This window comes from Papaver somniferum, chromosome 6, assembly GCF_003573695.1.
Source record: "Papaver somniferum cultivar HN1 chromosome 6, ASM357369v1, whole genome shotgun sequence".
Classification (NCBI taxonomy): Eukaryota; Viridiplantae; Streptophyta; class Magnoliopsida; order Ranunculales; family Papaveraceae; genus Papaver; species Papaver somniferum.
The window spans coordinates 168,196,060-168,211,550 of NC_039363.1; the positions used below are offsets into that span (position 1 = coordinate 168,196,060).

At 34.9% G+C, this 15,491-nt stretch overlaps 1 protein-coding gene across 1 annotated transcript; it reads left to right on the forward strand.

Annotated features, from left to right (window-relative positions):
• The first annotated feature begins 3,001 nt into the window (after positions 1-3,001).
• LOC113291779 lies at positions 3,002-4,027 on the forward strand. Its single transcript, XM_026541274.1, has 4 exons — positions 3,002-3,017; positions 3,135-3,257; positions 3,367-3,562; positions 3,782-4,027. The coding sequence occupies exons 1-4, from the start codon at positions 3,002-3,004 to the stop codon at positions 3,927-3,929; spliced, it is 483 nt and encodes a 160-aa protein (XP_026397059.1). The 3' UTR covers positions 3,930-4,027.
• Positions 4,028-15,491: the final 11,464 nt, after the last annotated feature.

A 15,491-nucleotide genomic window follows, 5' to 3' on the forward strand; every position in this document is an offset into this window, starting at 1 on the left:
TGATGTATGTATTTATGGTCATAGAATGAATCTCTAGTCTGGAAATTTTTGGAGAGTTATGGTAGGAAAAGAAAATTAAGATAAAGATCATTAAATGAATCAATTACAAATATACCTTTCCCAGATCGTTGATATGCTCGTATGTATCTCTCGGAATCTGATGAGATCTAATGGTTTATTTGTTGAATAGGTAGGAAATACAGGTTGTCTAGCTGCATTTTTAAGTTTCCGCTGAACTGCATCATCGAATTGTCTACGGACGCAGAGTGCAGCACTAGGTCCATTAACCAAATGTTCCCAGTCATAAATTGGAGCGATCGCACCTAAGTTCATTCATATTAACTAAAAGGTTTCCAGACATCTGTCCACGTACGTTGTCTCTCATTGCTATCAAGTAATCAACCTTTTCTTGCGAGTCCATAAGTGTTGGATGCCCAAGAATGTGTCTCCATTTCTTTTCTTTCACCATTGTCATACAATAAGAACTAAAAACATAAAAAGTAAATCAATGATACGAATCGTACAACATTTATAATCTTACCATAAGAACTGAAAACACTAAAATTAAATTGGTGATACGAGTCGTACGCCAATCATAAAAAATAGATGTTTAAAACAATTTTTAATAGTAATATACCTAACGAAAGATACAACAAAAACTATTAATTTATACGTCATGGACCGACAAATTCTTACCTGTTTCGGCGTAAACATTTCAGAAATGAGGTGTTATTTGGACCCATCTTGTCTGGGATAAACCCCTTGATTGATTCAATAAGTTCTGCTAAAGATGCAAATCATGTGTCCTCATACTCTTTGTCTGAAACCAGCGACACAAGGTGTGAGTAATAATTTTTATTATTTTCTAACACAATAAAGGTACCATGCTGATTTCTGGGTTTACAAATGTTTTTTATTCAAAAGAGAGAAATCATAAATAGATAACTAAGAATTAACTTAAATTGCTTCAAAAAAAAACTAAGAATTAACTTAAACTGTGGGTACAGTTTTATTCGGGAAGGCTGGTTTAGTAAGCAATTAGCTCATGCGGCTTTGATATGACCTTAGGCTAGGATAGACAGCTAAATTTCTGACTGGTTTGGTCTCTATACCTCGTCCCCAGTAGACAACATGTAATTTCCATAACTAGGAGTTGTGGTATGCTAAATTACATATAAGGCAAGGTGCCAAAATTGTTTTCAACACATAAAGCCGAACCAACTTCGCAACAGAGAAATGACCTTCAGTTAACATTTCCCATCAAGTGTGCTGCCATGTAATTGTATGTTGAGTATAAAGATACTTCGGATATAGATAGGAAAAAAATTACAGGAGTGTGGGGATCAAGATCAGCGCAACAAACTATATAGGGGTGATGGTCAGAATTCTTGCAGCTTTCGCCGTGGCAAGAACCAGGAGTATCGAACAATGTAAGTGTTAGGAAAAAAAATGGGTTTTATTTTGGACTATGATTTGATCCCTAGACCTATTGCCCACTAGTTGTTTTTTCATTTGAATAGATAAAAGAATAGTCCCACATAAACTAAAATCTAAAGAGCTTTAGACTTAAATACCACAGAATTGGCTAAAAGGGCATGACCCTTAGGTCAACACACTTTTGTGTGAGGGAGAAGACCTAAACTAGAGCAAGGTTGCCTTTCCCATACGTGCCTATCTGGTTTTAGTTTTGTTTTGGATTTGGTTTCAATTGGATTTAAAAATTAAACTAGGTCTGCAAAAAGGGGGTTTTAAGGGTTGTCTTTTGTTGCCATTTTTCTATTTTATTAGACTCTCATGTGAATCTCATCATCTGATTTCTCATGTATATTTACAAGATGGCGTCAGTAGAGAAGAAAAATAGATTCAGATTTGCAGTATCTGTAGAGAAGAAAAAAACACACGGACTGGCAAAAGATATTACGAAGGGGAAGCAGGATTGGACCTTTTTGCTGTGCTATCCCATTTCGGTTGCTTCGAAAAGAATTGTTGGCAAGATCTTGACGGCAATTGAGGGGATCGGCTTGGACATCATGGGTAAGTATACCATTCATGTATATTTATTTATCTTTAATTTTTCAATTTTCATGCATGCTGTTTGCCCTGCATTCTCAATTCATAGTTATTTGATTTTGTTTGTGTTTTCAGGGATGAGATTAATGTGCGCATCAGCAAAATTTCTTACTACACACTTCGACAGGGATGGTAGAAACCCTTGTCCGGGTGATTCTATGCTACATCTTACTCGCTATCCATTTATTGCTATGATATTGGTAGGTGAAGATGCATTGAGAAGGCTCATCAGCTTACATCTGAAAAATATCAATCATATTTTACCTGCGAAAAGGTTCTTCAGCTTACATCAGAAATATCAGTAACGAAAACACTTAACATTTGGGCACCTGGCAGGTTATGTTCTTGACCACATTTAATATCTCTTATTTGGATTAGAATGTATAATTCTACTGCTTTCCTGTAGATAGTACTTCTAACTATTCAACACCACAATTTTTATCCAAAAATTTGGTGAAGTTGAGTCTTACTCTGACACAATGATGAATTGAACATTTTGTGTAACAGGCTAAAAGCTTACACCAGTGATTCATTTAGAAGTGCAGTAAAAGATTATGAATTGTGGTTTGCTAGTGACTCTCTTTTCACCTGGAGAAAAGAAGTAGAGGCAAGTAAATATCTGGCATGTGCATTCCCTGATGGCACTTTATCTGGCCCAACAGACGATGTTAGGGAAAACTTAGTGAAATCGGAGCACTATATATTTCCGTAAGTTTCCTGTTCTAGTTATGAATTACAATATCTATTCCTTTTTTCCTGTCTCTCATTGTTTTGTCTAAAAGAGGGTCGGTAATAGGCGTGGCTAGCCATCGATAGACCAAAAGAGGGTGAAAGCAGTACCAAGATGATTGACCGCTTGGGAAATCCTCGTGTACCTTTGTTTTGTTGAAAACCAGCCATTTCCTCTGGAAAGGGTGAGCACAGTACCAAGATGGGCGACTGTCTGGGTGGTCCTGTGTTTCCTTCTAGCCTACCCCAACTTTTATGGGACTAAAGTCTTAGAGAAGAAGCTTGTCACTGTTTTGTCTTACTCTGATTTATATACTCTCAATATATAATTTCAGGAATTTCCCCGAATTTACTACAAGGAAGATCTACATTCGTCCTAATTAGGCCTTTGGCTTTCGAAAAGCAATGCGTGGGTGAACTGGTATCCATTATTGAGCGTAATTCATTTTACACAAAAGGTTTGCAAATGTCTTTGATTTAATCTAGTTTATTGTATGTCTAGGTTGATGATGTAGTATTTTTGAAATTTGAGATCACAATTTGGTTTATACAATCCTTTTATGTTAGGGTTAAAGCTGGTAAGAAAGTCTGAATTTCCTGACAGCAAGGCATGGCCTGCTTCGTCAAGTGGAGATGAGAAATGTGAATTTGGTATTGGTATCGCCATGCTTGTGCGTCATATTCTCCCACAGATACAAATAGTGAACGATGGAGATGGTTGCATATGCAATGACGGCAATATTGGGAAGATAAAAATTTGCAGGTAAAATATGTTTTACCTTTTTGGAGGTTTATTTTTGTACACAGAGTTGAGCTTCTCTTTCCTTCGTTGGTTTTTAGTTTGTGAAAAGGTGTATTGGGTTGAAAAATATGTCTTTTTTGGTACAAATTGCATATCAACGGATACTGTTGGTTAAAGTACATGCCTGTGTTTCTGGTTTTTATGGGGATGCTTATTCATTTTATCATATGTTTTTGGAAGCAACTTGATTTACCTAGGCGAGCCAGGGGATAAGACAATGATTCGTGAGTTTTTTGAATTTGGCGCTGTTTCCTGGGTGGATCCCGCTAGTGGTGCTAACTGCGGTGGTTATTTTGTGGCAACCTTGTCAAGCCTCCAGTTTGCATGATGTGCTCGTATTCGTCTCATCTTTATGTGTATATATTCCATAGAATTAGAGGACTTATCTGTTATGTTATGTTAGGAGAAAACTAAAAATCTCAGCATGATAGCTTTCCTTTACTTAAATGAGTTGTTTATGAAATTGTCACCCCCTAGTACTTTTGACTTGGTACATTCTCTATGAGGCCCTAGTGCCCTCCATTATTATTATTATTATTATGGTGACCTCCATTATTGGTGCGTGTTCAGGAGTTCCCTCATCGAACTTCAATTGTGCAATTTGTTTTGGCCATTTACTTGGGTGTTAACACAATGATTCATCCAGTACTGGGTATCTTAGCCCGTACAATGCAGTGGTGGAATGAAAAGGAGATCCGACGTACTGTGGATTCCAAATCAAGTGCTCCGAAGTCCAAGTCCTGGATTGCTAGTATGCTATTGTAAAGTCCAAGTATGTTTTGCTTTGTAAAGTCCAATAATCTAATAGTAACTTTCCTAAACATTTTTCATAGAATCCTCGATTTTTCAAACAAATGTTTATCCACGTTTTATGTTGGGGTAACTGCACAACTGGAAAGAAACTTGTTAGTCGTCCGAGCTAGAATACAGGGATTGCTAGCTATCATAGGTATCACAAGAGTTGCTATTTTTTTGTGTGCATGACTAATGGCTCTGTAGTAGCAATTATTTGACAAATGCGTGTGGCACCATCCTAAGCACTGACGTACCGAAGAAATGATCAAAAAAGAGTACCAAATCACCTTTCTGTCTTGACACGGTAAAAGAGATATCTACCTCATGATTAAGGAGGGAACACGTGTAAAGCGAAGGCTATATCTAACAGTGGAGTTTAAATCAGGGGACAAATCATTAAATGTGATTGATGGAGCACGCGTAAGAAGCAGAATAATCGGGAGACAAAGCATTAAATTGATTTATGGAGCACGCGTAGGAAGCAGAAGAATCGAACCATGGTGGGCCCAAGGGTGGAAGGTTCGGGTTGGGCGGCCCAGTAGTATAAGGTCGAGGAACGTCGGATTCAGTCATTTGACTTGACTTTGACTAACACATTTTATTCCTAATATCCCCCCTCAAACTGATAATCACAGACACTTATTAGTTTGAAAATACAGAACAAGTAGAAGTTTATAGAAAAATAACATGTCTTGGAGAAATAATAACACAATCTTCTGAAGAAGATTATCCAAGCAAAGCAAGTTGACAGTCTTTATTTGCAGTAGTAGAAGACTCAGTTGAAAGTGAAGTAGATGCAGCAGCAGACTTAGCAGAAAGCGAAGTAGAAGTAGATGTTGTACCAGACTTGTCTTCAGTCAAAGAATAACCCAGTAGTTGTTGCAAAAGTAAAAGAAATACAGGAGCACACAGACCCTTGGTAAATAAATCTGCTAACTGATGTTCAAAAGCTATATGTTGAACTTGAAGAAAACCACTTGTAATCAATTCTTTGATTGCATGATAATGGGTTTTTATATGTTTTGTCATGTAATGGGAAACATGATTAGCTGACATGTAAATGACACTTTTATTGTAACAATACAATGGAATAGGCAATGTCAATGAAATATGCAATTAACTGAATAAGGATGACAACCATTTTAACTCTGCACTAGCAACTGATAAACTCTTGTATTCTCCTTCAGTTGTGGATCAAAAACCAGTTGGCTGCTTTTTACTAGAACAAGATATTAAAGAGTTTACTAAGAAAATAACATACCCTCTTGTTGATTTTGCAGTTTCTGGACAATTGCCCCAATATGAATCAGTGTAAGCATATAACTATGTAATATCACCTTTCCTTAAAGCAACACCATAACCAACTGTACCTTTCAAATATCTCAAAATTATTTTAACTAACATCATATGCACATCTGTAGGTGCATGCATGAATTGACTAACAAAATTTACCCCAAAACAAATATGTGGTCTTGTAATGCACAAGTATTGAAGCATACCCACAATAGTTCTTTATTCAGATGCATCAGCTAATAACACTCCCTCATTTACAGAAACTCTTGTCCCGTTAGCCACATGCGTACTACAAGGATTACATTTTATCATATTAGCCTTAAAGCCTTAAACTCTTGTCCCTTAAACTCAACTGTGTACTTCTTCTGAGTTAGCATAATTTCATTAGATGTTCTTAAAGCCTCTATACCTAAGAATTCCTAATTGTTTTATTGCAAAATCAGAACTCATAAATTGAACCAAATGATCAAGAAAATCATCAGAAGTACTAGTTAGAATAATGTCATCAACATAGAATCATTATATTGGAGCCAACATTATAGATAAACATTGAAATATCAAAGACAGTTCTAACAATTTCATAAGAAAGTAATGAAGAGCTTAACTTTTAAAACCAAGCCCTTGGTGCTTGTTTTAATCCATATATTAGCTCTTATTAAGATGACAAACCTTGTGAAGAAATTCTTTACTAACAAACCCTGGAGACCTCTTCATGTAAACATTTTCTACTAAATCTCCATGCAAAAATGCATTTGACACATCCAATTGTCTAACAAGCCATCCTTTGTTAACAACAATGCATAACACAACTCTAACTCTTGTAGACTTAACTACAAGACTAAAAGTCTATCCATAGTCTATCCCATCTTGTTGGTTATAGCCCTGAGCAACTAACCTTGATTTAAGTTTATCTACAATACCATTTGAATTCAATTTAACTCTAAATACCCATTTACATCCCAACATGTTCATATGAGGTTCTGGGTAAACTAAATCCCATGTACCATTATTGTGTAATGCAGTATGCTCATCTTTCATAGATACTTTCCATCTAGGATCTTGCATAGCTTCTTTAAAATTCTTTGGTTCAGTAGGAGTATCAAGTAAAGAATAAAAAGTAGTAGGCAAAGGATGTGTAACTGAATGATTCAAAACATGATTAGGAAAAGTTCTTGGTTTTGAAATACCACTTATACACCTTGTAACAATTGTAGAAAAATGAACACAAGAAGAAGTAGAAGTAGAAACTTCATCAATAGCAGGAGGAGGGAAAACAGAATTATGATGAAAATAAAATTCATTCTCAGAGAAAATTACATGCCTTAAGATGTAGGTTTTCTTAGAAACTGGATTAAAGCACTTGGAACCCTTATATAAAGTACTATAACCAATAAAAACACACTTAATAGATTTAGGAGACAAATTTATCGACTCTAGAATGACCCAAAAAAGGATAACAAATACAACCAAAAACTCTTAAGAAAGAATAATCTGGAAATTCATTATATAAAACTTAAAATGGAGATTTATTGTTAAGAATAAGAGTATGAGTCCTATTTATAAGATAGGTAGCAGCTAAAAAGGAATCATACTAATACTCCTTAGGACAAGAAGATATAAAAATCAAAGTGTTTCCCGTTTCAGTAATGTGTCTATGCTTTCTTTTAGCATGACCATTATGTTCTGGAGTTTTGAGAAAAGGGATTCTTATTTGAATTCCAGATGATTCCCAAGAAAGTTTTTAAAACAAAAACCTTAACTATCTCACTAGCACCATCAGTTTCAAAAGATGTTATCTTTGTTTTAAAAAGATTCTCAGTTAAGTTTTTAAAATGCTGAAAACACTGTAAAGCTTCAGTTTTAAGCTGCATTGGATAAATCCAATAGAATCTGCTAAAATCATCAATAAAGAGAATGTAATATCTATATCATGCCAATGAGGTGACAGAAGCAGGACCCAACTCATCACAATGAACTAATGCAAGTGTAGAAGAAGCATGAGACAAAGATAATTGAAAAGGCAATCTCATGCTTTTTGCAAGTTGACAAGGATGACATAAAGAATTTGAAGATTTAAGAACAATATTTTTATGAGTATGAAGATTTTGAATAATTTTTAAAGATGGATGACCAAGCCTACTATGCCAAGTGTCTAAAGAAGCCACAAGAGATGAAAAAGCAAACTGCATCATAGTAGAGGTGATTGGATATAAATTGTTTATCATCTTTCCTTGAGCTAACAAAGCATGATTATGTATGCTTCTTATCTCATATCCAAAAGGGTCAAAAGTTATATAACAATGATTATCTCTGGTAAATTTAGCTACTGAGAGTAGATTGTGTCTCATATCTGAAACATGTAAAACATTATCTAGTCTAAAGCTATTCTTTTCTAGTATTGAGAATTGTACTACCAATAAGAGAAATATATAGTTGCTTACCATTACCAATCATGACATGCTATTTACCTTTTTAGTTAGAAGTATTTTGAAGCAAAGTTATGTCTCCAGTCATATGAGTTGAGGCATCACTATCAGTAATCCACACATTATTGGAAGTAGATGGCTCATCATTAATTGTAGCAGCATTAACATGAAGACCTGTAAAAGCTTGCTGAGTAAAATTTGATTTACTAACTGCCCCAGTTGAACCACTTGCTCCAGTATCAGTATGTGCATAATGTGCTTAGTTAGAAGTATTTGCAGCTCCAGTTGGTGGTGGATGATACCTAAGAAACATCTAGTAGCCAAGTGACCCTTTTTCTTACATATCTGACAAAACATCTTTGAGTACTCAATGTAACGTCTCCCATTAGAATTTGAACTTGATCCAGCATAACCATTTGAACTAGAGCCATGTTGATACTGACTGTGAGGATATAACAAACACGTCATATTCAGGACCCAAACCATTCATGACAAACATCATTAAGTCTGCATCATTAACCTTTTCTCCAATTGCAGCCAAAAAAATCAGCAATTGGCTTGATCTTTTGAAAATATACTACAATTGAGTGTTTACTCTTTCTAATTTTATGTAATTGAGTTCTTAACATGTTCTTCATAGCAAGATACTGAGTTCTAAAGCTACTATTCAAGAAATCCCATATATCTTTTGAAGTGCCAAGACCAAGAACATCACCACTAACAATTTCAATAAATGGTGCTTTAAGACATGTGGAAACAAACCTATCTAACTTTCTCCAAGAAACCCATTCTGGATTAAGAGTTTGAACCCTATTAACAATTAACTTTTGTGGTGGTTTTACTATCTCACCATTAACATATCCAAAAAGATCAGTAAAAATCAAAACTCCCTCGAATTGTTCACACCATAATAAGTAATTGGATCCATCTTATTTCATGAAACAAAATTAGTGATGTTTGTAAAGAGAAGAGAACAAGAATTACCAATTCCAGCTGAAGTCGACATTTCTCTCTGAGTTGAAGAACAAAAAATATTTTATTAATGGATATTTGGAAATTGTGAATTGTTGTTGCTAGAGAGCGTTTCTTGATGATGATTTTGAGTTTCTGTAGTGTTGTTGTTCTTGATGTTTTTGTTGATTCGATTTCTACGAATATTTCGATTATTTGAGTATTTTCCAGATCTTGTAAAGACCATAAATTTTTTGAATGAAAACCTAAAATTGATTTGGAAAAAATTGTTGAATTTTTATTACCCAGTTGATGAAAGTTGTTGTAAAAATTGTTGAGCAATTTGATTAGGATCGTTATCTAGTCTGATACCATGAGAATTGATGTGTTCTCGTGATATGAAGAAAGTGTTTCAGAGAGAAGAAAAATGAAAAATATTGTATTCAATGTGTAATAAAACTTAATAAAAACAATACAAGGTTATTCAGACATATATAATGTGTCTGATTGACTATTACAATATTATTGACTTTAGTAGTCAAAGTCAATTGACTTGACTTTGGCTAACACATTATCTGACCTCCTATAAAACACTAATTCATATGAGATCCCACGTGGCACGTTCAATGTACTCGGCCGAGATGCCGAGATACCGCCGATAATATCCGTTTCGGTGTTTCACCGAGATGTTGATATTGCTGGTATTGACCGATATTTCGTCGATATTGGTCGATATTTCACCGGTATTTACCGAAATATCGTGTCTCAGTACTCGACCGATATTCACCGAAATCCTATATTGAACACATTGGCACGGTGAGTATGACACCCCTCCCCCCTCAAATTAAGTGATAAAAGCTTTGAATTAGAAAAATTCTGGAGAGGACAAGTGGCGAGACTCTATTGGTCGGTGCATTAAAATTTGAATTACACTCCTTTTATACCGTGTATTTAACTGGACGTTAGTAACACCGTTAGCGACAACGTGGGTATACTACACTTATTTGAGTATTTACAACTAATTAATTACTTACACTTGATTTACACCAAATACTTAACTGGACGTTACTAACGACAGTTAGGTAGATAATACTTACACCGTCAAGGTCAAGACTTTTCTGATCAAACTTACGATGGCAAGTCCATAAACAAGAGATATTTCGGGTTCACAAAGAGGTTTGGTTGTGGTGTTCATCAAATCAATCACTAAAGAAGTGGTCTTTGTTCTACTAAAGGTACATGAGTTATTATTCTTTGCTAAAGTCGTAGTAACAATCCGTGATTGAGAAAAAGCTTTCGGAAAAGAAAATTTTCCTTCGAGTTAGTTGCTGGTTTGGATTAGCGAAAAAGGTACACAAATTCCTCTAAACTCTTATGCAATTTTTATTTGACATCTATGAACATAAAGTTGGGTTTTAATTAAAATTGTGATGAAGTTTTTGTTATATATTTGGTGAATGTTTGTAATGAGTGTTGTGAGATTAATGAGTAATGTGAGTCATTGGGTTTCGGTCTACTTCGACTTTGCAGTGAATTTTAGCAAGAAAAATATGTGACAGAGTTATCTCCATCACCATCTTAGACAACGAATATCAAGTGTTTGTAATAATGCCTAAATCATCAGTTTTTCACCAAAAGTTGTTGTTGTAATCAATAGTTCTAAATGTTGTTGCCATGGGTTGTGTGGTTTAGTTATGGTGGTTGTTCTTGGTAGATTAAGAAGGTTTCATAGCAATTAAAACAACCAAGAACATTGTTGTTAAATATAACTTCTTTGGTTAACTCATTCATTTATTTATATAGCCGACATTGTGGAGTTTAATCTAAGAGTTCTAAACTTTGGTTGTTTTCTTTTATCATTCTTGCTTAATTACCAGGTTAGAGAATGGTCATGCAGTAGATAGTTTAGGATGGCGTTTGTGTCCTAATATGCTTTTAGTGGTAAACCGTAATGAGAAAATATGTTATTATGGCTTTCTCTATATCTTAGTCTTCCATTATCTCTTACTATTATGTTGTGACAAATTGCAAGGAGAAAATAGTACTTTTGAACTTTGAAGCTTCCTACATAAAGCTTATAGCCAACCCAAACAACCTGGTGGAAGACGATGGACTCCATTATTAAGAAGGGTAATGCAGAGAAGCAAGTTCAATGGTAAGATCAAAAGCACCTTATTTAGACTGTATCGCCACACTATTTTTGCACACTTGGGGAGTGAATTGAGAAGTTTAAAAATAATGGAGAGTTGATGAGAGAGTGGTGGTGGGGTTGTGGCATCTGGTGGACTTGGTGATACACTAACTCTGAAGTCTAAAGTCCCTTGGAATTTTGAGAGAGGAAAATGCTACTGAATGTTAGTGCCAGAGTAAACCTTGATATTTTCTCGATGCTTTTATTTTTTGCATTTGATAGTTTCAAGAGCTAACGCATCCAAGTGAATTTTTCTTTTGATAGGGTTGGGAGCAATGATAGCAAGTCAAGTTGTCCCATAGTTGTTGCACTGCTGGATTTCGGGGGTTCAAACCCTATTAAACCATTCCCAGAAACTATGTCAGAACTCAGAATAATAAAATTTCTCGGGGAAGAAATGTCCAAAAAAAAATGCATGAGAAAAATATTTATGTTGGAAATAAGAAAGTGGAAGTATTTATACTTACGTCCATAATACTTACATAATAAGCTCTAGAAAATCAAGGTGACCAAATTGGTGGTACAAAAAATTCAGTAAATAAAAACAATTTGATTAAAAAGTGGCATAAAATCCCAAAATCAAATAATAATGAGTAAAGAGTCGTGCTGTAACGAGGTTACCCTCGTGACAAACACTATAAGGGTGCGCATCCTAGCCCTTGGATAGGATAAGATAGATGAACACAAATCCCGAGACATAATTTTAAAATAAAATATATATATTATGTTTTATTAAATTTAAATCCATGTATTTTATTTTAGTAGCTCCCAGTAGTTTTAATCCATGTATATTTTTCATTTGCTCTAAGTTCATAAATCTAGCTAGTACAATTTCATTCCTTTATCTGCGTTCAAAAATGGAAGAAGACGCGACAATAATTTTGAAGGGATTAGTCAAATGATTTTTGTAGTTACGGACGCTAATAATTGAACAATCATCTGAATCTTCAAGAACAACCAGTGGAACTTGTTTTTATCGTTTGGCTTAATTTGTTAATAGGTTGGTAGCGATAGGTTAGTAGTTTTCAACTGTGCGGTAATTTTTAATTTCCAAGTCACAAACAAACATAACGAAATTAATCGAAAAAACTAGGTTTGATATTTGGGAATTATTTCCCCATATTCGTTTAATCAATTTGGCATCATGAATACTGTTCATATTCGGTCTAACAATAAGTCATATCTAAAATGATAATCAGTTCATCAAGACTGTATACAACAATATAATTTTAATTCAACAAAGAAAATTAAAGAACTATCTAGAAATAATTCAAATAAACAATTATTTTTTACTTTTTAGATTCTTCATTGAGATGCGTGTATATCTATCATCATTCAACGGTCAGGAAGTGCACCCTTATGTTGGTTATGGCGAGGGTCTTCGTAACCTCGTCACAGCACGACTCAATGAGTAAATATAGTTTTATTATTTTTAAAAAACCAAAACATGCCATTGTTATCTTTATTTCCTTTTTTTCTCTCTCATTTCTTCTTTCTTCTGCCTCCTTCTCTCCCCACCAACAACGACAAAGATAGATCCCACGAACACCAGCAGCAACACCTCCGTCACCACAAGCATCAACAACTCCGTCTCCTCCACGAAACCTCTGTCTCTTTTTCTGCTATTTTTATGCTCAAATCTATCACCAACAGTAGCTCCGCCACCACCAAACCAGTTATTATGTCCATATCCGTCACCAACAACACCTCAATCTCCTCCAAGAGCACCTCCTTCTTCTTTTTTTCTACTTTTATGTTCAGATCTATCACCAACAGTAGCTTCGCCACCATCAAAACAGTCGTTGTGTCCAGATCCGCCACCAACATCACCTATGTCTCCTCCATTAACATCATCATCACGTTCTTATCTTTCTACATCCTAATTTTTCATTAACAACACCGCTCCTCTTAATTTTGTTTTTCCCACCACCACATGTCAGATCCGCCACCCCAGCACTATCTCTAACTCCTCCTTCTATCATCTAAAACCACCACCAATACCTTCAAATCGGACACCAACAACACCTCCTCCTCATTTGATCATCTAAAATCAACAACAGTACTTGCATATCTGCTACCAAAAACACCTCCGCCTCATCATTCAATCCTCTACAGTCACCACCACCACTACTACCTTCTGATGTTTCATCACCAACAAATAATTCTACATCTTCATCATCGAAATCAATATTGTGTTGGGGAAATGACAGATCTATGATGAAACCAAAATTGGTTTCATCATATTCTGACAGTTTTGGTTGGTGGTGTGAAAACAGTAAACTAATGATGAAACCAAATTTGGTTTCATCATAAACTTGCCTATTTTCTATCATAAAACCAAAGATTTTAATGGTGAAACCAAATTTTGGTTTCACCTGATTTTTTCCTAGTTTATTTTGCCCTAACTTGGAAGTCTTCGTGTTTGGTTTCGTCATTAAAGTTGTGTTGGTGAATGGAAATAAGGTTTCATCGTATCTTTTTTATTTTATTGAATATTGATCTTTATGAAACCAATTTTTGATGGCAAAACACAGGTGAATTTTGTTTTGTTGAAACTAGTTTTAGTTGAGTAGGTAATGGTATTGGTTTCATCATAAACTAGTTTCAGTGTATACACATCTGAAATTTAAAATTAATACTAGTACATATACTTAGAGAAAATAATAAATATGCATATATATATATATATAAAGTTTTGTTGAAACTTACGTAACCTTATCGTATCTCTTGTCCTCGTAGCTGATGCGCTTCCTGTAAACCTCTCGCGTCTATGTAAGTCCTCAAGTCAAGCATTGTCTGATCATATTCTTTAGGATCAGATATAAGCCGATCCATAGCCTTGTAAAGTCCTTCCTTCAAAACATACATTTCAAAACTGTCAATCTGATAGCTGGGATTTTATAGAAAAACTTTGGGTTCAGACAGAAACCAGCACAATGCAATGGATGATAAATCTTATTTTCCTATAGATGTCAAAAAGTTTCTTCAATGTTTGATCGCTGCATTTAACTCCCTTTAAGTTATTTTCCATTTTTTCCTTACATCTAGACACAACTTCATAAATATAACCATAAAAGTTTTTCTTTCAGTATCAACCATCCTGACAACCTCTACTAGTGGACCCAATACTTGACACAAAAAAGTAACATTCTCCCAAAATTCATTACTTGAAACTGTTGCCATCATTTTTTGACCATCTGCTTTCCTTGCGTAGATGACTTCATCCATTTTTCTTTAACAAACATCAGTTACAAGTCATGTCTATACTCCAAAATAATACTCAATGTATAATATTGTGTAGCAAACCAACTGTCAGTATATCTATGCAATTCACTGTTGTTCGTTAACTCTCTAAACATTGTCAATATTGTTCCATGGTTGTAGATGTAAGAAACAAGTGGCTTGGCCCTGCCAAGAGCTTTAATTATCTATGGAATATGTTCGCTAAGGTCCTTCATGACTAGATTGATACAATGAAAAAAACATGGAGTCCAAAATAGCGTAGCGTAGGGTGTTATTTCATTAAAGCTTTGCCAGCAGCTTTAAAATTTGAACCGTCAACGGAGAAGAACTATGATGAAAGAAAACAATAACTCATTAGCTACTAATCAATAATAAAATATGTAATCAACTTATAAATGAATCAATAATTTAGGAAATAAATTTTTAACCTACTATTTTCTATTCCTACTTCGACAATCACTCCATTGCAGAGTTTGCTTGTTTATTCATCATCCTCGATTATCCCTAAAGTGTCAATAGACTTCAAGAAAACAATTCCGTTTGGACAGTAAACTAAGAAGTTCAAAATTTGTCTTTCTTTTTTATCCTTCCAACCATCAAACATTACGGTACACCCAAACCTCCTCCAATATTCCTTAAATGATTCATCAAACTTTTTTTTCATTCAAGTTATTTTAAAAGATATTGATTCTTAGCTGATGATACGACGACGATGGCATTGCTCTTCCATATTCTCCAATTTTGCAGATCATTTTTTTTAGGGTTTTTTCACTTTATAAAGATGTTTGGAAATTGACTTTACTAATTTTACCATGTCCTGCTGAGTTACTCGTGACCCGGTAAAACTCTTGACACGGTCCGAGTCACTAATGCTCGGCGAGTAAATGTAAAATACCCTGCTCGACCAAGTTTTAAGGGATCGTAACGGCCAAAGGCCGATACCCGAGTTACTTGCGAGTAACTCGGTTGACTCGTCCAAGGCGTACTACAT